Genomic DNA, 26,686 nt, shown 5'->3' with positions numbered 1-26,686 from the left:
TCAAACTGAAGAGGAGGAATCAGCTGATTCCCTGTCAGCTGATTCCTCCTCCATGGAGGAGGAGGAGGAGCCTCTGGTCACATGGAAACGGAATATTTATCTTTAAATCTGTGCAAATCTTTTCATAAACTATGAAAACATTGTGAGGAAAAGGAAAAGGTGCGAGACCTGAGAGACAAAACTGCTGCTGCTCCTGAATCTAATGTTTACAGGAACATAGAAAACGCCTTAAAATGAGAATAGATCTGCATGCAGAGCCATTCTAGATCCGTCTCTCCTTGGTTTTCACGCTTGTTAAAGTGCATTCTGTGCTTTTAATGAAGGTCTGTCTCTGGGAGCAGCCATGTTGTCTCTCAGTTCGCTCACCTGGTTTCAACCAGGCAGGAAAAGCTGCTCTTCCCGCCTGGTTTCACCCCCCCTCCCTGAAGGCCTGTCGTTAGCTTCACTGCACGGCGAAGCTCTAAACAATCATGAGCATCAGGCCGCCGCGCAGACGCCTCTGAAGGTCAGCCGGGCTGAAGGTCAGCCGGCTCTCTGAAGGTCAGCCGGGCTGAAGGCCGCTCCGCCTGACGCTGGAAAACTGCTCATTCCTGTCGTCACATCGTTCGTTTAAAGGTTTCCTCATAACGAGAAACTCCTTTATCATTCCTGATGCAGCATTGAGTTAAAGAGGAGCGTCCCACCCCCACCTGTTGCTGGCCAAAAGGTGACTATGATCAAAAGATCAAACTCCTCCCATCGCTCTCTAATGCAGTTTTATATCAGAACCGTTTGTAAAGTTAAGCATCAGAAAATATGAGCTAATTCTGGTTATTTAAGAGAAAATAATGGAGTTAATTTTTTTTTTAAATCATTCGTTTATAAAAATCTGATTTCCAAACTAAATATTTAGATTGTCAGTTAAAAACAATCATCAGCAAGTTAAATATTTATTTTTCCAAACTAAATATTGATTATTTGAACTAAATATTTGGTTTACAAAATAAATACTTAGTTCATTAAATAAATATTTAGTTTCTTAAATAATAATAGGCCTATTAAATACATATTTAATACCCATTTTTCTCTTAAAAACACGCTAAATAAACAATTTTGACTGCTTTACGTCACAAACGGTGCGCCGTAGCTTTAAATCTCGTTAAGGAGGAAGTGTTGCAGCTCACCAGGCCTGGTGAAAACCCTGGTGAGAGGAAAGCACGGCTGTTGTTTAACTCCCTCCTCTTCTTGCTCTCTGATTGGTCAGATCTGCTGCAGAGAGTCGAAGCTTCCCCAGGCTGACCAATCAGGTTTTATCATCCAACAGTTTCTCCAAACTTCAGGAGACATCTTATCAATTAATCCTTTATCCGTTCTTGGATGATTACTTTCTACTTTTAGCCAAGTTTAAAAGTATTAAAGTAGTTCTACTCTCACTTGAATAAAACTCTGGAGCGACTCTGCAAAAAATGTCAATCTAAATATGTCATGTTTTCTTAAAACATCTGTATTTTCCTTAAATGGAGGCGGCAGGTGAGTAACTTTGCCAATGGAACAAGACAATTTACATCTAAAATAAGAAAAAAAATTGCATTGTCTTATTTCAAGTGCTTTTTATCTAATCATCTTATTTTAGGAGTAAAAATACTAATTCCATTAGCAAACTATCTCATTTACCTGCTCAAACTAAGAGGAGATTCACTTATTTAAGACATTTTTACTTATCAGTTTTTGCAGTGCAGGAAGGTTTCCTCTAAAGCGAATTCAGGAAGTTTGTATTAAAATGTTTGCTTTTATAACAATAAAAGTCTTTTATAGATTAAGTTCCTGCAGCTGAAATAATCATTAATCATTAACGCTTCTGCTTCACTTCTACGTTTTTGTGCAAATACTATGAACTGAAAAGTTAGCGCGTTTCCTGGTTAGCGTCACGCGTTCGGCCATTTTCCCGCTACCAGCCGACGCTATCTTTTCCAGGCCCGGAGGAGGCGAAGCTAAAGCTGGCAGCTGAAAGCTGCGGCTGCACCGACTCTTTGGAAAGGAAAAAAAATAAAGATTTGATTGTTTTTAGCGGTCAGAGCAGCTCAGCTGCTTCTGGAAACACATTTCTAGGATTCTAACTAGCACCTTTCATTGTGCGGGAAAAGCTTTGATGAAATGAAGACATGTTTGGGTGAATGTCCAGCGCCCAGCGCTGCACAGGAATACTTATTGCTCAGATGATCTAACACTATGATGATGATGATGATGATGATGGGGACTAATCAAACCTTCATCATCGTTGTAGTTTTCACAGTTTCTAAACGTTTATCTAACATGAGGAGGAAAAAACAGCCTGATGGTTTCCAGCTCTGGGTGGGGGGGGCTGAACCGTGTGAGCAGGCATGCAGCGCCGCTGCCCCCTGCTGGTGAAATGCAGGAACAGCAGGATTCAGGCTGTGGATCTCCAGCAGCTCCTGAACTGCAGATTAAGCAGAGGTGAGGAGGAGGAAGGAGGAGGAGGAGGAGGAGGAGGAAGGAGCTCCGCTCCTCTTTTTTCTCCCATTTTGGTCAGTTTGGATCCTGACTGGAGAAGCTGGCAGAGTTTTAATCACAGTGTTCAGGCGTGCAGAATTAACGGTTCAGTGTTTCTGAGTGTAGAAGGTGTTTCTGTGAGCAGGTGGAGGATGAAGAGCGGCTCTCCTCCTCTTCCTCCTCCTTTCTGAGCCGCAGCTTCTCCGGTTCCGGATAAAACTCTCCCTCCTGTTCTACACGCTGGCCTCCGGCGCGCCGTCGTCCTTCATCTTGACGTAGACCTTGGGGTCGTCCTCGCTCTCTTCTCGGAGGCGCTGCAGGTGGCGGCTGTGGCACAGCAGGTAGAGCGGCAGGCAGAACCCCAGCATGCTCAGCACCAGCAGACCCACGTTCACCTGAGCATCAGACAGACATGGGGATGAAGAGACGGGAGCGCCGGGCGGCCATGATGGCGACTCGGGGTTCAGCGTCTTACCCATAAAGGGTCTCCTTCCAGGGGTCCCACCATAGCCAGGAAGAGGGGCTGCTGCAGCAGAGCAAACAGAGCGCTGATCAGGGACTGCATGCCGGTCAGGCTGCCAAACTGGGAGGACGGGTACCTGCAGAGGACAAAAAGGTTCTCTGCTAGAGCAAAGTTTTCACTTTATTACAAAAATACTAGAATCATCTGAATGTGAGGAGAGTCGGAGTGGAGCAGCGCTTCCCAAAGGAGGAATAAAGATCCCCTAAAATATGAGTTGTTCTTTTTATTCTGCGCTTTTTACAATAAAAACCAACAAACCAAAAAAATGTGACCGTTAATTATGAAATAATAATAAACAAGAAACCAAAACCAGTAAACCAGCCTGATGGAGCTCCTTCACTAACATGTGGAGCAACGCTTGGAGGAAAACGCTGCATTCAGGTGTTTCTGAAATAATCCGTCAGATTTCTGCACCTGTTGATGGTGTGTTGGTGAAATGTTCACCAGCCAGGTGCTCTGATGGTTTGATTATCTGTAAAACCATAAATCAATATCAATATTTAAATTTACTGAATCATTAGTAAATCGTTATTTTTTCCAGTTTCTAGTTATTTGAATTAATGATCCATTCTCTGATTGGCAGTCTAACGAGGGAGGGGGAGCAGAGGGAGGGGTGAGCAAAATGAAAACTGATTGAAAAGTTTCCATAAAATGAGTCGATTTAAAAGCTTTAATTGGTTGAAATATTCTTCTAAAAAAAAGCAGCTTTTTGCTTGTTGGGTTTTTGGTTCACGTCTCAAATACGATGAATTAGTGAACGATGGAGTCGCTCATTAGCAAAACGCACTGAACTAGTTTCTAAATCTGTTCCAGACAGCTCCCTGGGTGCTCAGCCCCCCTAAACCTCTGCTCCTAGAATCACCCCGGGGTTCTCAGCCACCCCCCCCACTGGGCAGTGTAAATCGTAGTAGCATCAGTTTATCATTTCCTCCCGTTCTGCACATCCAGCGAAGTAACAATAAAACTCTGAGAATAAATCAGGATCTGAGGAGGTTTTTACTGAAGGTTTAACACTAAAATAGATTCAAACCCTGAATTCAGTTTCAGTGGCACCCCAAGAGTTTTAGTGGCACCTTTTTCTGGAGGCGCCACCGCCGTTGGGAAACGTCTGAGTGAAGCAAACATCTTTCATTTCAGCTTCACAAAACCTGATATGTTTGTTTAATCTAGTTTAATATTTGTTGTTTAAACCCTTTCCAAACTAAAATACCAAAGTGTCTCTGATCTAAAGGCCGAGGTTCCCCAAGATTTCAGCCTGAGACCAAAACGGAGGGGGGGGGGGGGGGACCCAGAGGAGCAGCTAGCTAGCATTTCCACTTTTTTTTCCATTGGTCCCTTGATTTTCCGTTATTCCATCATGTTCTACTCTCCCATCTGAGTTTAGTGTCATCTGGAGCCGTTCTGAAGATATTCCGTTAGGTTATATCCAGTAACGTCTTCCTATGGGCAACGACTTGAAGGCACAAACTAAACTGTTCATCATTTATTCTTTATGGTACGCCAGCATTCAGAACATGGAGGACAATCACTGTCCCCCAGACATCCGCCGTTATTACTTTTTATATTTCTATTTATTTAAAACAAAGCGGAGTGTGTATGACATCATCCGCACGGCGGACTGGAGTAGTGACAGGCAGCCCGGGCCACAGGCGGCTACGCTCTACCCCTTCTATTCATTCTAGCTCATCTGAATCGTTCATCTGGAGAGCGAGATCATCTGTGGTAGCAGCACTAGACATCTTCCAGGCATGAGAGGAAAACTAGCAGCAGTTCAGCGGACAGGATGAATGAACGGTGGCTGGCGCACGCCAACTATGCCATCAGAACGCTGATAATATTAAGTGTATATATTAAGCTCCTAGCGCCAAATCTAGAGACTTTTTTCTGCTACTGGAGACTTTGGAGACAACATCTAAAAGCAGCGAACTCTGCTCTCCAGAGCGAGTAGATTGGTAACCCCGCCTCCTGCCTGGCTTTGCCTAGGGCCTCACATTTCCTAAACCCGCCCCTGGTTTTCATTATCAATATATAATAGTCTGATTATTAGCTGATTAAATGACATATTGGATGAATTTCCAGTTAAACTTGTCATGTTTTGAATGACAGCTATAGTTTGCTTTTGTTGTGTTTATGTCTCTCTGGTTGAATCATCTGATGATATGTTCCAGTTTAAAGGTTGCAGCTTGGACCTTTCATTCAGGTGAATAAATAAAGCCCTGAAAGTGTCATGGCTGCTTAACGCTGCAGGTCAGACCGTCCAACACTCACACAGCGGCATACAGGCCTCCGACAGCAGAGTGGATGAAGCCTCGGACCACCGTGTGCAGAACGAAGGACAGGATCTGGAAAGGAACAAGACAAGATGTTCAGTGCAGCTGTAACATCTAATCATAGCAGCTCTATATTTAGCAACAGCTAGCTTCCATCTGTGACTCAATAAATAAGCAATATCTTTTCCGTCCAGTAGGGGTCAGTGTAATGCTGCTCTATTCCCTCATGGAGCAACAGCTTCACATGTTGGCAAATGTGCTGCAAAAACCATCCAGGAATAAATCAATGTTTCTTTATTTAAATGCATTTAGTGTCTGATCAGGAGCAGAAGATGATTCACCAATTAATAATTTTACTCTTAAAACAAAATCAGATAAAATGCACTTTAAATAAGACATTGCAATAGTTTTTTTTGTTGTTTTAAATGTCTTTTTCCTTCTCAACTCAAGAAAAAATGCTGTTATTTTAAGAAAGAATGATTTTCAGACGCCCTGACGATCAGTGCGCCTCCCACCTGCAGCGGCAGGTTGGGGACCACGCAGGTGACCCCGAAGCCGACCAGCAGCAGGTTGGTGAAGATGAAGGCTCTGGTGGCGTTGACGATCTTCTGGATCTTTTTGGTCGGGCGCCGGGGCTGACCGGGCTCGCTGCAACATAAAAACAGAGCATACTCAGACCCGTTCTCCGGCCTCTCCCGCTCCTCCCTCTGACGCCCGCTCACCTCTTGGCGCTCTTGTCGTTCTCATCCTCGCAGTCTTTGAGCTTCCAGTCCATGACGTAGCCGATGACCGGCGAGGTGACCAAACACAGGAGCTGGAGCACGCCGAAGATGGAGGTGTAGACGCTCACTGAGGGACACAGAGTTCCTGGTTAGGCTTTCAGGCCGAGCACAGCGCTGAATGAATAACTGGATGAGGAGGAGATGTTCTTAGATAACATGAGACTCTCTGATTGCTTTAATCCAGACTTCATGCTCTAAACAAGGACAGACAGGAGGAGGGTGAACTGGGCCCCTTACCCACTTGCATCCTCTCCACTGCGACAGCAGCAGGAAGCAGGCATGACAGGGATGTGGAGAAGTTAAAGAAAAGACACGCAGAGCAGCATTTCCATGTTAGCTTAGCACACAGCCTGCGACTCTCACCTGTGTTCAGGTCGCCGTCCGTCAGCGACTCCAGGATGGTGTTCATGGCTCCCATGTAGAAGATGAGCCTCAGCTGAGTGACGCACATGGTGATGAGGCTGAGCAGGAAGATGGGACTGAAGATGCTCCTCATGAACGACTGGGCTGCAGAGGGAAACCAGAGCTTCAGGACTTTGTTTAGATCCGGATGTTCCAGATACGGAGCAAGTCTCCGTCACAGTCACCCCCCCCATGCAGGTGGAGCAGCGGTTAGCGATCATGACCTGTCCTCTAAAATGATCCCATTTGTCATCTTTTGATGTTTAGTTTTTTGTTTGTTGCGGCTGGGAGGCTAGAAATCTGAAAAGTGTGGCCTGACTCTATGTCTGTTCGCCAGTCGTTGCTCTGGCATAAAGGTTTTAAACTAAATAGATTTAGACTTTGACTAGGCCGTTCTAAGACATAAATCAAATGTTTCGGTTGTCAGACTCCTTTCCTGCACTGCAAAAAATTTTAATCTAAATAAGTCATTTCTGCTTAAAAAAAAGTTCATTTTGTCTTGAATCGAGGAGGTAAGGGAGACATTTTGCTAATGGAACAAGACAATTAACATTTAAAATAAGAAAAACAATTGCATTCTTTTATTAAGTGCAAATTATCTAATTATCTTATTCTAAAGGTAAAATTGCTCATTTCATTGGCAAATCATCTTATCTACCTGCTCAAATCTGCTCAAATTAGGGGTAAATTCACTGACTTTAAGAAGTTTTAGCTTATTTTTAGATGGTTTCAGCTGGACGGCCATCATTAGTTTGCAGAGAATAGCCCTCGTCGCTGCGCTACATGTCCAGAGGTTATGACACCGTTTGCACTTTGTTTTTTTTAGGCTCTGATATTAAAGCTGCAGAGTTGGTCATCCAGATATTCCCGCTGCCTCCGTGTTGCCATGGTGACGCCTGGGCGCGTAGCGGCAGGAGGACCCAGAGAAGAGCCAACAGTCAGAAAGGTTGATCATTAATGAAGGGGGTGAATATGAATGGAAAATGGACACTTGGCTCCATACGGTGAAGTGCTGCACAATCCAATTAGCAGTGAGTGCACAGATGGAGCAGGTGGGTTTATTGCCCACTGGAAACCGAAGACCAGCTAATGACTGGAACTGTTTGGTCATGGGGACCAGAAATTGGGATATTTTCCGAAGCCCTTTTAGCCATGCATTATTAGAACGGTGGCGGGATCCATTAGCTGCAGCGCAGAGCAAAGAATGAGCCGTTTCCACTGATCGCCTGTTAGCAACATAACAGGAATATTTGTTTCTGAAAATCACAGGAAAAACGAGCCTTTGTCCCTTTTCTTCTTGTTTTCCTCTCTATGTTTTGTACTCAGCTGACTTTTCATGCTGTCTCTAAAGGAATGAAAGATTTTTTCCAAGCACTAAGCTCACTTAGCTGATTGCTCCTTCCTGTGTTTCCAAAAAGGCCAAAGTAAATAACCCAGTCCTTCTTTTCACTGTAGACAAGCCATGATCTGCTTATCTGTTCTCCATTTTTCATTTGGATGAAATAATAGCTGCATGAATCATGACAGCAGACAAGATAGAGGAGAGCAGGAGGCGGGGTTACCAATCTACTCGCTCTGGAGAGCAGAGTTCGCTGCTTTTAGATGTTGTCTCCAAAGTCTCCAGTAGCAGAAAAAAGTCTCTAGATTTGGCGCTAGGAGCTTTTTAGAAATCAAAGTGCTAGAGGGGTCTGAAAAGTGGCTAAATATAGCGACTAAAGCGCTAAGTTGGCAACACTGCTCTTTGCATGGTTTGTTTTCAAATGGTTTGCTGCTGTCTGTTTGGACCTTTCTGAACATGTGCAGCAAATGGACTGATCCAATATGGTGGACACTGAAGGGGGGGGCTGAGACACACTTAATATTATCAGCGTTCTGATGGCATTTTAGAGAAAGGATTTTTATCAGAAACATAATTAATGTGCAGAAATAAGGAATAGTTGTATAACAGTTGTACTGGCAGCTGTCTAGTTGCTTAATAATAAATTAGAAATCTATTACTGAGCCACTTATTGGATAACATCTATAGATGAATGAACGGTTGTGCAGGAAGTGGGCCTCTGAGGTTCTGGACAGCTGTTGTCAATATTCTACACATGGTTGAACCGGTTAACCCCAAACAATGCTTCTCTGGCGCCCCCTGCCTCAAACACGCCACCTGCTGAGCAGCTTTTCCCAGAAATCGCTCCGACTTGATTCCACGGTCCATTTGGTACCAAAAGGACCAAGAGGAAAACCACCAGCAGACCGCTGGGAGATCCTGACCCCAACGAAGAGACAAGGGGGCCCCCAGGGGCCGGGAGGCGTGGGGGTGACAGGGGTCGACTTTGTGTGGATGTGGGACAGAAGGTCCACTGTAATTACTGTACGCAGCTCTGGGACAAAACGCTGTGAAACTTCTTTATTTTAGACACTATAAATTAAACTGTTTTAGGAAAATTAGGGGAAATTTTCCACCTAAAGCTTTTTATCTGATTTACAAACATTTCATGCAGATTCTTAAAGCGCGAGACGCTAAAGTTTAAACACTATTTTAAGAAAAATGAAAGTAAAACATGACCTGAAATTATTTTACACAAAAAGCAAAAGTGAACAAACTGCTGCTGAAATAATAAAGGATGTTTTTATTAAACTAAATCATTATTTTTTTTCCAAATGCTTCATTTTTGGGAAATAAATGTGACATCTTCATTTTAAACTGTAAATTACTAAAATAAACAAATAAAATATAAAACGTGAAATCGAAATAATCCTATTGATTTTCATCAAGTTTAATAACGTTAGAAAAGCAAAATATTGAATGCTGCTAAATGTAGAAATGCTTATTTCATTTCACCAAGGATTGAAGCTAATGCTAATATTAATTAGTCTAGCTAGCCGGCAGCTAACTGACATTCGGCTTGTAGCTAGCTAACTGAAGTAATGTTGTCTTAAAGGAGTAAACACCCAGAAATATGCAGACGCCCCGACGTTAGCCCCGGCTGCTGCAGGCGCCCCGACGTTAGCCCCGGCTGCTGCAGACGGCTAACACTTTGGCGCGTCTGCAGCAGCCCTCTCTCTGCATAGCCGTGTGTGAAGGACCTCTGGCTCTCATGGCGATATTTTTGTTCTATTGGGCAAAATGTTAATTTGATGTTTATCCGACTGTGTTCATTATTATTTTCCCACTAAATGAAAAACTTCAGAATTACTTATTATCTAGAGACTATTAATACCAGGAGGTGAAATGCAGCTCCAGATGAGCTTTGAATGCGGTGAGATTTAGATTTATGCTGCGTTCCCCCAGAATCCAGACTTTCTTGGGTTCTTCTCATGAACAGACTTGGCGAGAACACGAGTCCGTACTCGCGTTCTTGTGAATTGAGAAATGGCCGCCAACTGCTAATGTCGCTAACGCTACGTCCACCTAAACGTTCGTACACACAAGGGTTGTAAAAAGTGTTAGAGAAAGTAATCCTAACGAGCCGTTTAATTTTCTCTCCTATAAAAACTATTTAACTTTACAGACCATTTCAGAGGAATTGTTCCAGTAAAATAAAATAGTGTTTTTTAGAACTGGAAATATTTCAAAACAGCTCAATTCAAAACGTTTTCAGAAAAAGCAGCCTCCTTTCAGCCAGCTGACTGGAAGTGTGCAGCAAGCTTTACATTATCAATGCTTCTCTATAGGTTAGAATTCTTTGGTTTCCTGCATAGAAGTAGATGTTTGATACCAATAATATATTGAATAATTTCCTTCATCAGGAATCTGAGGAGCAAAGCAAACCCAAACACCATGATTCTACTCGCTACGCATCATTTAGGCACATGCTGCGTATTTGGTGCTAGCTCTGTTGGTAGCATGCTAAAGACCTACGTTACTCAGATGGGAAAAGGCAAACAGAGCAGCAGTGAACGGCCAATCAGAAGGAACCTGTCATGTGACATGGCGGGGGGGCGGGGTTTCACCTCAGCCCCTCCTTTCATCTCTCATTCCTTTAGTTAGATCTATTATTCCAGAGTTTAGATGCTCTGTGGCGACTCACATTCTTCATTGCTTTTGCAGTTGACCTCCAGGTCGACGGTGGACAGGCAGAGTTTGCTGGCGTCCTGCGCCGACAGGTCTCTGGACGGCTGCTGCGGCTGCTTGATGGCGTGGCCCACGCTCAGACGGCGCCCCACCGTGGTCACCTGCCGGTAAAACTGTTTCCCGGTGATCTTGTGGTCAAAGCCCAGCCAGCTAAACTTAATCTTCACTCTAAGGGATGTTGTGTGGGGAAAAGACAAGAGAAGAGGCTTTTAGTGAGAACGGAAATAGGAGGAGGGGGAATGTCGGCGAACAGCGGGAAGAATAAAGACCTTCATGAGAGAAATCTGCTGCTTTTATCTGCCTTCATCTTTAGGTTTCAGAGGAATCTGCTGCCTGACTGCAGGATTTACTGAACAGGCAACTTCTTTCTTGCAAATATATTTTTTTACTTTTTTATGTTGTTGTTTTTAGTTTCCGAGTTAATTTGATTCTTTTTTATTGTTTCAGTTTTATTTTTTCATCTTTTTATATATATATATATATATATATATATATATATATATATATATATATATCCACATTCAATTTTTTCAAATTGCTCTTTTCCTTACTGAGTTTGTTTTTAAATTCCAGATCCTGTTCGATTCCTTTCCTGTCCAATCCAGTCGCTCCCACTTGACCAATCAAACGTCGCCAACATCCAGCAGACCAATAGAAACGAGTCTTCCCTCCTCAGATCAGAGGAAACCCCGCCCCCAGAATAAAGATCATTTAAAAATGAACTAAATTTGTATAAATGAATTAGAAAAAGTGAAGATAAATGTTAAAAATACATTGAAAATGTTGAAATATTCTAAAAAAAAAAAAAGTTACTCTCAAAACTTTTATTTTTATTAAGATTTTTTTTTCTGTTTCATTTCTGGATTAATTGTTTTTTGCAAATGTTCTCTAGAAACTATGGAGTCAAGTTTGTTCCATAATCTTCGCTTTGCACAAACTTTTTGTTTCAGAATAAGGACTCAAACGGGAATAAAGTGACGCCGGGTTCGGGAACAGAGTAAATAATCCACACCATGAAGCATGGTGGTGGCAGTGCCATGCTGAGGGATGGAAACATGGATGACGCTAAAAGTACGGCAAACAGAAATGATTTTCTGCTTTCAGTTGTTCTGTCCCATATAAAACCAGTAAAATAGACCAGTTTTTGATTACGAGATCCAATATGGAAACCAGTTAGCCGTGGAGGTTAGCCTAAAGCTAACGGCGGGCTTAGCATGTTTTAGCGTGTCTTACGTGAAGTCCATGTCTTCTGGTCCTGGGAAAGGCTCCAGCGGCCAGTTGATGAAGCAGTTGAGGAAGACGAGGCAGGCGCAGCCGGCCCACACCAGCAGGATAGAGATGAAGGCGGCGCCCAGGTCATAAATTACCTGGAGACACAAAGACAGAAACGGAACCTGAACATGGAGGAACGGGACAGAGAGCAGCTCGGTGGAAAACATGAGCGCCAGACGCAGAGCTCCGCTCTGAGCTCACCTTGATCCCAGGAAAGGTGACGGCGGAGGAAGCGTAGGATCCGATCATCAGGGCGATGAAGGTGGACCTCAGGTCTCCAAACATGTTGGGAAGCTGAGAAGGGAGGAGATAAAAGCGTCGTCATGGTGACCGATGTTATGGCTCCGACTGAGGCTTTTTAGTGATGAAGATTAAAGAAGAAGAACGGCAGGAGTGACGGCAACGTTCATTCTCCTCATATTTAGCTTCCTCCTGCTCCACAGCATGATGCTTCCACCACCATGCCTTAAAGCAGGGATTCCACCGCCCTCTATATGGGTCCAAGCAAACTGAACACATTGCTTGATGTTTAAAAACCTTTGAGGCTGGATTCATTCTGAGATTACATCATTTCATCTAAGCCCCGCCCCCCACGCCAAGGGGCTCGCAGTTTGAAAAACCTAATCAAAGATTAATAAAACAAAATTGAATCCAAAAAATGTTTTGAATTTCTCTTTAGTTTCAAATTTGTTTATTTTTGTTTTGATATATTTATTATATAAATTTTGCTGGGGGGGGGGGTTCTGCTGTTCTCCTTCTCCTGCTGGAAGCAGCCGAATGTCTGTGACTGCAGAATGAGGACATGCTGGCTGAGGCTGCTGTGAACCCGGTGGGAGTGGAGCTGCTCCTTCCTGCTCCGCTGTTGCAGCAGAGGGAGGCGCTGCTGATGCAGGTCTCACTCAGAGCACACGGCGTTCTCAGCCAGCAAACTGTAAACATGCTCCTCAGAACGAGCGCCTGACCCACAAGTTTGTCCTGAGTGAGACGGATGGCAGCTTCAGTGCCAGTCTTCTGTCAGACCAGCATACTTATAGTCAAAACGCAGCGCAAGACGGCAGATAAGCTTTTATCCCTTTAGTTTTGTATGAAAAATAGACTTTAAACCACCTTAACGGGCGTCTATCCCTTTAGTCCTCTACAACAAAAAACTATTTAAGGTCAAATCGTCATACGCTTAAAAAAAAACACCAAAAAGTTGGTTAATAAATCGTTTTTTTGTACATGACTAAAGGTATAAACTAAAGGGATAAACGGGTACTGACTATGGGTATGCTGGTCTGACAGGGTATGTTCGTCTGACAGACAGCAGATGTGAACAACATGAAGCTGCTTGAATCAAAGGAGCTATGATGGGTGACGGATCGCAGAGGCGTTCTGTCTCGCCACGCTTTGAGCTTCCTGAACCTGTTCACCCCAAACAGATGTCACTCCTCAGATCCACTGGAGCACAAAGTGAGAACCAGTGCAGAACCCGCAGAGACCAGAAGTTAAAGACCCAAAACAATGAGTTCAACGGTCCACGGGGGGGGGGGGGGTAGATGGCCGACCTCTGGTCAGGAGGGGGGGGGGGTCCCTTGTGTTGGTGATTTCTAATGGTGAAAGGAATGTGTTGAGTGTTTCTCAGCCTTCAGCGGACGCCCTGAGACTCCTGAGGAGAATCTGTCCCTCAGTCACTTTTTCTGACGCGTCGCTTTGAGACGTAATCTGTGTTAGAAAACAAAACCAGGCCAGGAAGTTCATCTGCCTGGAAGAACCGTTGGAAACGTCTGCAGAGCAAACAGCTGGTTTCTAGTGTTTCTCTATTGGTTTCAGTCTTCAGGTAAAACCTGGCAGACGATCCAAAGAGTGAATGTTTGATCGGCTGCTTTCAAATCCTGGGCTGGATCTTCCAAGGACTCGGTTTTACCTGGACTGGATTCTTCCAAGTCCATGAAAATAAGGAGACCGGAGAGTTTTGGCTGTGGATTCAAACAGGTCCAGCCTTCCACGGCACTTACCGCCGTATGCTCTGTCGTTTAGCAACCAGAGGCACAGCGACACGTTCCCAGCCTGTTCTTTGCTCCAAGCTTTGATTCAGAAATGGGAACAAGTTATTTTGCTGCGCAGACTTTGGAAGACAGATAAAACTTTATGGGTGTTAAAAACTAAAGAGGACCGAGCAGATTTCAGTTTCAGGCCTGTGAAGGGAAGAGAAACGCGGCGGGTCTTTAAAACTGACCGAGGCTGAAAGAGGAAATTGGATGAAGCCGTGTGAGCGGAAAAAACAGAAATGAAAAAGGAAGCCGGTTTCTTTTTCGTTCTCTTTGCTGCATCAAGTGGAAACTCCAGCTGCCAGAACCAGATCGGTCCAGATCTAATCGGTCCAGTCCAGATCAGATTGATCCTGTCCAGATGCATGGAGTGGGAATCAAAAAGAGCAGCGAAGGAGACGCCACTTGCTGTCAGCAACCATCAGCCTGACGTCGCCTCCCAGGTTCTTCATCAGAACCTTCTGCCTTATTCTCACATAGGAACCAGTGATCTCGTGCTTCATCAACAAACCAACGAGGAAGATGATCCCTTCTTCAACCTTTTAACACTGATTCTGCTGAGCAGACAGAGAGGCTTTCAAAGGTTCAGACTGGTGGAGATCTGCATACGGAGGAGGAGCCTGCTCTTCCTGTGGGCGTGGCCTCTCTGTGCAGAATGTACTGCATGTTCCTATAGGCCATAGAGGGGCTTTTGTTTGGGACCAACAGAAACAGAAGCTCTGCACTGTAACACGACACTGTTTCCACATTTTCTCCTCATCCAGATACTTTCCATGTTTTTCTGGAAGGCGGAATGCATTCAGGATGAGGGAGGAGATGATTGAGCACATGAGAAACTGAAGGAATAATCCTAAAAAAGAGGATGGGATCAAAGCTGAAGCAGGCGTCCAGATCGGAGCTGAACGGATCTATGTTCAGTTTGCTTTGTGAGACAAACGCCTCAGCCTCTGCAGACACACCTGCACACAGCGGCCTGCATGAAGCCGACAGGTTAGACAGCAGCTGCATGCAGGTCCCGCCCACTAGGGTGGGGGTGTTCTGCTGTAGCAGCTTCCTGTTTTGCAGTGTCAGAGGAAGTGCTGCAGGACCAGAGAACCACAAAGCCAAAGCATCTTTTATGCTTCGCAGCTCGTCTTTCTTTTGCTAATAAAAAAAGTGATAAAGACTATTTCAGCTTAAAGCAGCAGCAGGAGTGAAGAAAACATAATAATCAACCATGCAGCTCAGACTGAGCAACCTGATCATTCCAGACACTCACTGCTGATCCTCAAACTGCTCTACTATGCATATATCTATGTCTAAACAAAGCTGCAGAGCAATCACTCATCTATCATCAGAACCTCCCTCTGGTCTCCTAATGTTTTTCCTTGAAAGCGCTCTAATCCATCCTCCTGATCCACTTCCTCGCCAAACCGCTTCCTGTTCATCATCCTCTGCAAAACGCTGCTTTCTTTGGACTTTTCCTTTATATTCACAGGAAAGTCGCTCATATTCAGAATTCAAACTTCTGAAAGTTCTTTAAATCTGAAATGATTCCATCCTGTTCAATAAATGATCAGTGTTTTTAATTCAGAGTAATTTCCATGTGAATGTGCTTTACTGGAGGCATCCATGTTTGTCAAAGAACACTACTGCCACCTACTGGTTAGTGACATTGTCACGGTGCGGTATCGGCTGTTGATCAAGTCCCAGTGCTGTATCTGGTGTTTGTCACAACGCGCTATTATCCAAGTCATCTTGAAAACATTCTTCTTCCAAATGTTGGCTACATATTACGGGTTTTTTCTCTGGCCAGAAGTTCGATGGCAAATCCTCCCTCTTCAAGTTGGCGATCCAACGACCAACCCGTCCGTGGAGGATCAGGAATCAGAAAGGTGGAATAACTCTTTTTTTCCACTTTTACCCGATGTATTCCAGCATCCAGCTGCCATGCACGTGGGCATTGTCAGTTTCACTATAGCTCTGGTGAATTTCAATGGTGAAGTCCTCTGGAAATCTTCAATAATTGTTGTTGATTGCAGATGTGTCTAGTAGTTCCCATTGATTTAGCTTGGAAAGCGGGGAGAATGGCGCTAGGCTTACCGCACCGTGACGTCACTGCTGGAAGATGGCAGGAGGGAGGGGCTACTAGATTTGTCATGGTTTTGGTTCAGTTTTATCTCTGAGTTTTCATTTCCATTTTTGTGTTCTTGTTATTTTTTATTGTCTTTGGGTTCTTAGAGGTCTCTTGTTTTCCATCTTGTCTCCTTCCACCTGCTCCCAACCTGCTAATCAGGCTGGTCTTTGCTTCTCCCATTTATTCTCCTCCTGTTCACAGCAAAAATTATCTCAAAATGAGTAAAAATGTCTTAAATTAAGGGTATTTACCCTTAATCTGAGCAGGTAAATAAGATGATTTGCCAATGGAATTAGTATGTTTACTCTTAAAATAAGGTATCTAGATAATATGCACTTGAAATAAGACAATGCAATTGTTTTTTCTTATTTTAAGTTCAAATTGTCTTGTTCCATTGTTAAAGAGTCTCACTTAAATCCTTAATTCAAGAAAAAATGCACTGATTTTAAGAAGAAATGACTTATTTAGATTTCATTTGTTCTCCTGTTCAGTCACTCTTTGCCGGTTTGTCGTCATTTCTTTGCCCCCTTGTTGTGATTGTTCCTGGTTTGCAGTAGTTTGGGATTTTTGTGGATTTATGTTTTTAGATTTTCTGTTTGAAAACAGCAAAGTTTCTTTTTAAAATGTTTCTTGATTAAAATGTTTATCAAAGTTTAATTATTGAATTGGATCTTTACTAATTTCTTCCCCAGACTCCTCAGACCGAAGCCGATAGGACAGGAGGACTCTAACTGTTCCTGACCTTTAACCTCAGAGCTCCTCTACTTCGATCAGACGACCTTCTGCCTGAATGAGGTTTTATTCACCAGGAGCGTCGTCCTGCACGAGGATTAGTGCTGCTAGACTGACAGCAGAGTTACTGAGGAAACTAATCAGCTGAGGTCTTCCTACCGTCAGAGAGGTGAAGGTCATACACATCCCTCCAAAGCCGTTCATGGCCAAAGCAAAGAAGATCAGGATGGAAAGATCTGAGAGCAGAAGAGGCACAGATGAGAAAACATCTGGACGCTGGTTAACGAGGACATGAAGTACCGCAGAGGACGTACTGTTGGGATCGCTGGCTCCATAAGCAATGAGGAGGCAGGAGAAGGCGAAGCAGGCGCTGCAAACAGAGAGACACGGTCAGAAGAAGAAGAAGGAGCTGGACGGTCCGTCTCCTCTGAACGGAGCCTCACCTTCCCAGCAGTCTCAGTTTACGCGGGCCGTATTTGTCCATGACGATGCCCAGGGGCAGAGTGATGGCCGACAGCAGGAAGGAGCCCACGGTGAAGGCCAGGTTCAGCCTCTCATCCTGGTCCTTGCAGATGGGCCAGTTATTCATCAGCAGGAACTCCTCCTCCTCCCCGGGGGCCGCGGGGGAGGAGGAGTTGGAGACGTTGAGGCTGGAGATGTTTTCTACAAAGAAGGAGAGAAACTCTGTGAAACACCTGCTGATGGTTTTAATGAGGCGACCTCATCGGGACCATCAGCTGGTCCAGCATCTCACCCCCCCCCTGAGTAAACAGAGGGAGCAGAAGCCAGTAAACAGCTCCCAGAAATATTTACCAGCTGAACTTTGGGGGGGGGCTCACTGTCCCTCAGCTGGTTCGTACCAACAGGTCTATTTCTGTGCTTCATCAGGGTGAGGTGGTGTAAACAGACGGAGGGGAAGCTGAGGACCCAGCAGAGCGGCCAACGACACCCCCCCCCAATGTGAGGGGTGGGGGGGAACCCGTCTTTCTCCAGGAAAGAAGCAGCTCAGCTCTGAACATTAAACCAGAAACACGTTGGAGGCGGAGTCTGCTGGAGAAAACACGCCGTTTCTCGCTGAGTCAGGGAGACGGCAGGAAAGGAGCTGTTTGTGCCGGGGGGGGTTAGAGCAACAGGAAGCTCCAGTGTCAGGATGAGATGCTTCCCAATGGAAAAACTGGTTTGTGTTTGTGAGGATTTCAGTGGAGGAAAGGTTAAAGATCTGATGAACCTCAGCGCAGTTCTGGTTTATAGAATCTAGATTTTAGATGAACAAGCAGGATTAATTTAATCTGGATGAATCATTGGGAAGCTGGTGCAGCAGAAGCTTCAGACACTCAGCGACAGCAGAGGGAGGAAAACCTCCTCCTGCTCTCACAAACAGAGCTTTACTCCAGGAAGTGGTCATCATTACGACCATAAAAGGAGTCATCCATGGTTCTGTCTGCAGGCTGCATGAAACCGTTCAAACATGTCCTGTTTGTCCTTTTGCTGATGACATTCTGCTCCCAGTCAGAAAGCAGCCGTTAAGCTGACTGTTTGAGCAATAAGGGACAGTCTGTGAACCCAGAGCTCAGCAGAGCAGACGACTCGTTCTGCTCTGTGTGACATTGGACACAGATACGGCGCCGCCAGCGGCGCTGATAACGCCCGACCTTTACAGCAAAGCTAGAAGCGCAGCTTTGTTCTGGACAGACATGCGACTCTAGAATGGCTGCACCCGTGGCGTCTGCAGCGGCTGGAGACGCATCAGACCAGGATTGGGGTCACAGGGGTTTTAGGTGGCAGCTGACTGCATCAGCGGAAATCTGACTGGTTGGAGCCGGACTTCCTGAAAACAGGCCGTTTAAAGCTGGGATGCAGCCATGTGACGCTTTCAAGGCTGAACTTTAGCTGCTCAAGGAAAGTCATGAAAAACACAAATAAAGCAGCAGAAACTAAGAGCTTATCCTGGATTTCTGATGATTAAACGTTTGTCATTTTGTAAACAGAGTGTATAGAAAAGGAAATATTTTGTGCAGCTTTCACACAGTAAATGAGCAAAAGGTTAAACTGCAAAAACAACCTAGAAATTCAAGCTGAGATGAAGTTTGGTGCAGCATAAATCACCTGGAATGATTTAGCTCCTCTGAACTCAGGAAACTAGTTTTTTCATGGAATAAAATGTTGTTCTGTAAAATATCGATCAGTGGAAAGACACCATCTTTAATTTTGACCGAATCTTCCAGTGCAGACGAGCTAAAAGCCTTTTAGCGCCGCGTCTGGGAGACTTCTGAGTGTAAACGGCTCCGTTTCCTTTAGTTTTCAGTCAAGTGGAGCTCATTTCACAGCTGCTCACTGCAGCAGAGACTCGGATTTGCATTGAGAACAGATAACTGGGAAGACATGGGAGGTCAGGCTGGACGGTTTCTCTGCACATGAAGACACCTTCTAATGTCCATGATGGAAAACAGCCCGATAAGATGGATGGTTGGATGATGGATGGAGATGATGGATGGTTGGTTGGATGATGGATGGATGGATGGATGATGGATGGATGGATGGATGGTTGGATGGATGGATGGATGGATAGAGATGATGGATGGTTGGTTGGATGATGGATGGATGGATGGATAGAGATGATGGATGGATGGATGGATGGATAGAGATGATGGATGGATGGATAGAGATGATGGATGGATGATGGATGGATGGATGGAGATGATGGATGGTTGGATGGATGGATGGAGGGATGGATGGATGATGGATGGATGGAGATGATGATGGAGGGATGATGGATGGATGGATGGATGGTTGGAGATGATGGATGGATGGTTGGAGATGATGGATGGATGGATGGATGGATGATGGATGGTTGGTTGGATGATGGATGGATGGATGGATGGAGATGATGGATGGATGGATGGATGGATGGATAGAGATGATGGATGGATGATGGATGGATGGATGGAGATGATGGATGGTTGGATGGATGGATGGAGGGATGGATGGATGATGGATGGATGAATGGATGGATGGAGATGATGGATGGATGGATGGATGGATGGATGGATGATGGATGGATGGATGGATGGAGATGATGGATGGTTGGTTGGATGGTTGGATGGATGATGGATGGATGATGGATGGATGATGGATGGAGATGATGATGGAGGGATGAATGGATGGATGAATGGATGGATGGATGATGGATGGATGGATGATGGAGGGATGATGGATGGATGGATGGATGAAGGGATGATGGATGGATGGATGGATGAAGGGATGATGGATGGATGAATGGATGGATGGATGAATGGATGGAGATGATGGAGGGATGATGGATGGATGATGGATGGATGGATGGATGGATGAAGGGATGATGGATGGATGAATGGATGGAGATGATGGAGGGATGAATGGATGGAGATGATGAATGGATGATGGAGGGATGAATGGATGGAGATGATGATGGAGGGATGAATGGATGATGGATGGATGGATGGATGGATGGATGGAGATGATGATGGAGGGATGAATGGATGATGGATGGAGATGATGATGGAGGGATGATGGATGGATGGATGGATGGATGAATGGATGGATGGATGGATGATGGATGGATGGATGGATGGATGATGGATGGAGATGATGATGGAGGGATGATGGATGGATGGATGAATGGATGGAGATGATGGATGGATGGATGATGGATGGAGATGATGATGGAGGGATGATGGATGGATGGAGGGATGATGGATGGATGAATGGATGGATGGATGAATGGATGGAGATGATGGAGGGATGATGGATGGATGGATGGATGGATGGATGGATGAAGGGATGATGGATGGATGAATGGATGGAGATGATGGAGGGATGAATGGATGGAGATGATGAATGGATGATGGAGGGATGAATGGATGGAGATGATGATGGAGGGATGAATGGATGATGGATGGATGGATGGATGATGGATGGATGGATGGATGGATGGAGATGATGATGGAGGGATGAATGGATGATGGATGGAGATGATGATGGAGGGATGATGGATGGATGGATGGATGGATGGATGATGGATGGATGGATGAAGGGATGATGGATGGATGAATGGATGGAGATGATGGAGGGATGAATGGATGGAGATGATGAATGGATGATGGAGGGATGAATGGATGGAGATGATGATGGAGGGATGAATGGATGATGGAGGGATGAATGGATGATGGATGGATGGATGGATGGATGGAGATGATGATGGAGGGATGAATGGATGATGGATGGAGATGATGATGGAGGGATGATGGATGGATGGATGGATGGATGGATGGATGAATGGATGGAGATGATGGATGGATGGATGGATGATGGATGGATGGATGGATGGATGATGGATGGAGATGATGATGGAGGGATGATGGATGGATGGATGAATGGATGGAGATGATGGATGGATGGATGATGGATGGAGATGATGATGGAGGGATGATGGATGGATGGATGGATGATGGATGGAGATGATGATGGAGGGATGATGGATGGATGGATGGATGATGGATGGAGATGATGATGGAGGGATGATGGATGGATGCCGTGTCAGATTTAACTTTGCTTCATCTAGAAAAACTATTTATTTTGGTTTGTGAGCAACAAGTTGGGGCAGCACCGAGTCCAATCACAAAGAAATTAACTGTCTGGATGAAACTAATTCTTTTGATGCATTTAAAAAAAAAAAAAAGATTTTTAAATACTAAAAGACCATAATGAAAATGAGTTTAAATAAAACAAACTAACGAGTCTATTTTTAAAATTTAAGGAGTAGAAGAATAAAGTTGTCTATCAAATCTTTACTCCAGTAAAGCATCGATTGGCCAGAATTTCTGCTGAAGTCAAGTTACTTTATTACTTGACGCCTCTGGTTTTATGAAGCAACATCTAACGGAGCTGCTGTCAGGAATCTCTTCAGAAAGATGCATTAGAAGGACAGACGGATGCAGGATGACCCAGACAGGTGGACGTACCTGGTGTGTTGCACAGGTAGGAGTAGAAGCCCTCAGATTTCAGCATGATGAGCAGAGAGGACCAGCCCAGCAGCACCGCAGAGAACAGCAGGTTCTCAATGACCGCTGTGACCGCCATCCACCAGCGCCGGCTGAAGGCCGTGGAGAGGGTAGGAGCCATTTCTGCTGGTCCGGAGGTAACGGCACGCAGGTGCGAGCTGATCTGGGGAAGCGGCAGAAGCAAACGGACAGAAGAGCGTCCAGAGGAAAAGGTCAGGAAGATCTTTGAGCAAATTAAAGAGCAGCTGGATGGAGAGATAAACATGGAGAAAGCTTCTTATAGCAGCAGCAGCAGCATTTTCTTCTCTGGTTCGAGTTTTTATTTCCTCCCATCAGATTACCCTGCAGCAGGGGCGACTCTAGGACCAGAGGTTTAGGGGGGCTGAGCCCCCAGTTAGCTGCACTGGAAAAAAAATCTGAATCTAGATATGTCACTTTTTCTAAAATAAATACATTTCTTCTTGAATCGTGGAGGTAAGTGAGACACTTTGCCAATGGAACAAGACAATTTCCATTTAAATTAAGAAAACACAATTGCATTGTCTCATTTCAAGTGCATATTATCACATTTTCTTATTTTAATTGTACTTTTTCCATTGGCAAACTCATTTACCTACTCAAATTTAGGGTAAATACACCTAATTTAAGAAGTTTTTATTTATTTCTAGAATGTTTTTTCCAGTGTAGAAGAATATTCCAACAAATTAAAGCTTTTAAATCAACTAATTTCATGGAAACCTTTTAATCAGTTCTCATGAAATGAGTTTTCTCTTTCGTGCCAAAATTACTTCTATGATAAATGTAAAATAATCTGCTGAATGAAATCTTTTTCTTTACCAGTTTAACAGCTGATGCTGGTCTGTCTGTTTTCTTACCTGGTTTCATTTTGCACACACCTGTCCCTAGACTGCCAATCAGAGAATGGATCATTCATTCAAATAACTAGAAAAAATTATAACGATTTACTAATGATTCAGTATATTTTTTTAAATATTGATATTGAGCTGTGGTTTTACAGATAATCAAACAAACCATCAGAGCACCTGGCTGGTGAACATTTCACCAACACACCATCGATAGGTGCAGAAATCTGACGGATTATTTCAGAAACACCTGAATGCAGCGTTTTCCTCAAAGCGTTACTCGACATTTTAGTGAAGGAGCTCCATCAGGCTGCTTTACTGATTTTGGTTTGTTGTTTATTATTATTTCTGATGAACCAGAACATAATTGAAGTGTTTAAATAACCAAATACCGTATAGGATTTTAAATATTATTATTGTAAAAGGCGCACACAGTATAAAAAAAAAACATCTCATAGTTTAGGGGTGGTTTGATTTAAATTAGGTTTGCTTTAGCGGCCCCAGAAATAAGCCAAACACACCAATGATCAGCAGCCATGTTTGTTAGGAACTCTAAACCTGATCAGTGGGAAACAGGGTTTCCATCTGTCCCCTAAAAAAGGAACCGTCCCGTATTGCGAATCAAACGTAGGTGTCAAATTTTATTCAGATTTTATTTCAGTTTTTTATTAAATCAATTCATGCATAAAAAAGGAAAAAATAAATCCAGAAAGTGTGTAGAGTGGAAGAAGATGCCTGCAGGAAAAGTGTCCCTTATTTCATTTTAACCCCTAAAATACCAAAAATAAACCTGGAGAAAAAAAAAGGTGTAACATTACAAAAACAAAATGGCTCCCAGAGCTAAACTGTCTTAAAAAATAAACTAGTCTACGTGCTAAAATCTGTTTGCAGCGTAAACATTTAGCTTTTATAGCTGAGTGAACCAAAATATAATCTATACAGAAAAAAACCCTTATTTAATTCTTAATTTATATTTTCCTCCATCCCATATTTGGATTTATTAATAAATTAATCTGTTTTAATGACAGTTTGGATCAAGAACCAACATTTTCCTTTGTTCTGCCTCCTTGATGATGAGGAGGAGAAACAAGAACAAACAAGTCAGGCCTGAAGCCACGCCCCCAAACAGGACCGCCCCGCCCACGGAGGCATCTAAATGGCTGCAAAGTTTATGAGCTCGGAGCCTATTGGCTGCTTGTTGTTCAGCTGTAAGTTTGTTGTTGCAAAATTAAACTAAGATGGTTGGAAATAAAGCAGCTGTCAGAGTTTAAAGCTCCTAAACAGACTTTCTCATTTTAAATAAATAAAATCCTCGATCTAAAGCTGTTCACTGATGAAAGAGAATTTATGATGAATTTCAGCAGCTTTTTGTTTAAAGATAAAGACTGCAACAAAAGGGAAGAAAAAAAGGATTTTCTTTGTTAGAGGCTGAAAACAGCAGCGGCCGTGAACGCGGCGCGAGCTCCATCCAGTTTGAACCGGTGCGGCGCGCGGCCGCTGCGTGACGTGCACGAGCGCAGCTTGATGTTGTGATGATGAGGAGCAGCAGCTTCGTTTGATTTACAGGAAGAAAAGGAGGAATTGTGATAAACATCAGCAGAAACTGATGGAGTTCATATTTAATGAAACATTTGATCTGTTTTTTAAACGAACTTTTTTGTCGCTGCGCATCTTCTGACAAATAAAGCTTATGTAATAATGCGATAAAATCCCGCAGCCTCCTCCTGAAATTAAAGCATAAAGCTGAAAAACTGCCCCCCTCCCCCCTTATTTAGACCATAACGGGAACAAAAGCGCTTCCAGTGAACATGGTGGCTTAAAATAAAGATGAAAGAAGAGTTTAATAAAGATGGAGCCTGATTACTCATCAAACAAACTCACTTCATTACATCTCAGGTCTTTTATTTTGAAAGGTTTGTCGATATTTTCTGCACCTATAAATGAATCCGCTGCTCGGTGACAAACAGCAGAAAAAAACAAACAAAGAGAGAAAGATGCTTTTCTAACTTCTGACATAGAAACATTTAAACAGAAACCATCCATTTAGCTCCTGCTTCTAGAAGCAGCTCCTCCTGAGGCTGGACCAGCATCTAACTGAACCTCTTCAGGAGGACAACCTGTCCTCCTCGGTGTGTCTGTGGAGCATCAGTCTCACCTGGATGCTGGAGGACAAACGGCTCCTCGATGATCAATGGGCTGATGAGGAGCAGGAGGAGGTGGAGGTGTCTGCTTCTCCTTCTTGGTCTCTATGGTTTTGTCTCCTCTCTCATTGCTGCTGTTTTTATATATCAGCTGCAGCTTCAGCGCACAAACAGCCCAGCCTGCTGATTGGTCCATGGCTGCTGCCCACAGCCAATCAGAGAGCAGCAATATTACATCTGTGGTGTTTCCCAATGTTTTTATTTAGAGACGGGGGGGCACCCTGAGGAACCAAAACAGCTTCTTACTCCAATTAAAACTTTATTAAATGTACTGATTATTAGATGAACTATAATACCTTAACTGTAACTTCACTAAAATCACAGCTTTAATAGCCTTTAGGGGGGGGGGGGCTATCTAACCTAGTGGGAGAACACCCCCCCCCCCCCCACCATGTTTCCCTGCTCTACAGATCTTGTTCCTAGACATGAAGGGTAACTTCATGTTCCAAGTTGGAGGAGTCTGTCGGAGGAGGGCTTAAAGAGACGCAATGACGACCCCTGGTGGCCACTTTGAACATGACACACTCTGGACTAAAACCCAGGAAGGATTTCCATTAGCAAGAAAGCAAAGGACACAACTTCTATAAGATTTACAAGAAAACAGGAGAAAAGAAAATGGACGCCAAGAAGAGACATTATTTTTATCTCACATTTGGACACACTGGGCTGAAGCGAAGCGCTGCCGGGCTACGTCAGTAGATTATAGAACATATTATAGGATATTATGTTTAAAATAGATAAAATAGATCTGTTTAAAATTCAAATAGCATTAAAGTAAATCTAGATTGAGTTGGATTATTAAGGATCATTTGAAAAGTAAAAATTTTCAAATGGGGAAGTGTTTTTGTTCACTGCGACACCTACGCAGGCGGCCTAGTTTCGAAGTATAAAGGCTGATTTATACTTCGAAACTAGGCCGTCTGCGTAGGTGTCGCAGTGAACAAACCGATGTCCCCGCCCCCTCAGCAGATACTTTGCTGCACCTCTCCAAAATTGTAGGTGACCGCAGACAGTGCTGCAGACAGGAGCCAGCCTCCTGTCTTGTTTTGTTTATATGATCAAAATTGTGGAAAACAAGTAGTGAAGTTTGACCCGCTAGAAGCTCGAGGTGCACGAGAACGCTGGGACCCATTTTCCACCTGGATCTCCGCTATTTTTTGCCATCATGTCCCTCCGTTGTCGCATAAACTTGCCCCCACTTCCTCACCGCCTCAGCCGTATCTAGACCCACAGCGTGTAGCGCAGACCATGCTCAAAATTGAGCATAAATCAAAAATGTCTGCGTCAAGCTCACTGCGACACACTGCAGCAGGAGGATAACCAGGCCTTAAATCAGCCTTTAGCCTGGAGGGGCTCTCCTTATACCGCACTGACAGAAACATCGAACCCAGTGATAAGACCTGAGGAGGTGGGCTGTGTGTGAAATCAGAACCTTCCAGCAGCGGGCCGAGCATGTCCCTCCTAAAACAGAAGCACCAAGAACAGAAACTCATCAAAGATGCTCTCCAAACCTGTGGAGACCCAAACTGGGCCAAATCCAAAAGACCTGAGAGCAGAACATAACGGTGAGAAGATTAAACCCAAAAACATCTCCATCCCATCATGTTGCTGGAAACTCTGAGAAACTCCAGAGGATTTTCTCCAAACACTAAATCCCAGAACATTTCAAAGCAAACAGACCCTGAAACAGAGACTAGTTCATCCTGCAGACCTAATCTGAGCAGAGTGTCTGCAGGTCAATGCAGGGAGGAATGATCTGATCTTTGGAGAAACCAAACAACCTCTCCACAGACGCATGGCCCAACACAGGAGAGCACCCTTTTTGGACAAAGAAGACAGGTGGTTTGAGAGGAAGGAAGCATCTATGTCAAGAGAGAAAAACCAACCTTAAACTGGGGGG

The 26,686-nt window shown here is 44.1% G+C and overlaps 1 protein-coding gene across 2 annotated transcripts; it reads right to left on the bottom strand.

Moving 5' to 3' along the window:
• Positions 1-1,669: 1,669 nt before the first annotated feature.
• On the bottom strand, positions 1,670-24,896 carry LOC119779027 (large neutral amino acids transporter small subunit 4-like). 2 transcript variants are annotated; one of them, XM_038278531.1, is made up of 15 exons: positions 24,741-24,896; positions 21,684-21,885; positions 17,127-17,346; positions 16,998-17,053; positions 16,843-16,919; positions 12,007-12,099; positions 11,767-11,900; positions 10,490-10,701; positions 6,429-6,572; positions 6,303-6,320; positions 6,006-6,132; positions 5,799-5,931; positions 5,282-5,355; positions 2,966-3,089; positions 1,670-2,885 (listed from the first exon to the last, which is right to left on the bottom strand). In XM_038278531.1, the coding sequence occupies exons 2-15, from the start codon at positions 21,841-21,843 to the stop codon at positions 2,724-2,726; spliced, it is 1,734 nt and encodes a 577-aa protein (XP_038134459.1). In that variant the 5' UTR covers positions 21,844-21,885; positions 24,741-24,896; the 3' UTR covers positions 1,670-2,723. The 2 variants fall into 2 exon arrangements, with proteins under 2 accessions (XP_038134459.1, XP_038134463.1); XM_038278535.1 differs by lacking the exon at positions 6,303-6,320 and having other exon boundaries at positions 24,741-24,895.
• Between the last annotated feature and the right edge of the window lie 1,790 nt (positions 24,897-26,686).

This window comes from Cyprinodon tularosa, unplaced genomic scaffold, assembly GCF_016077235.1.
Source record: "Cyprinodon tularosa strain WSP-4 unplaced genomic scaffold, ASM1607723v1 ctg1016, whole genome shotgun sequence".
NCBI lineage: Eukaryota > Metazoa > Chordata > Actinopteri > Cyprinodontiformes > Cyprinodontidae > Cyprinodon > Cyprinodon tularosa.
This window is presented reverse-complemented; position numbering and strand designations above follow the sequence as displayed.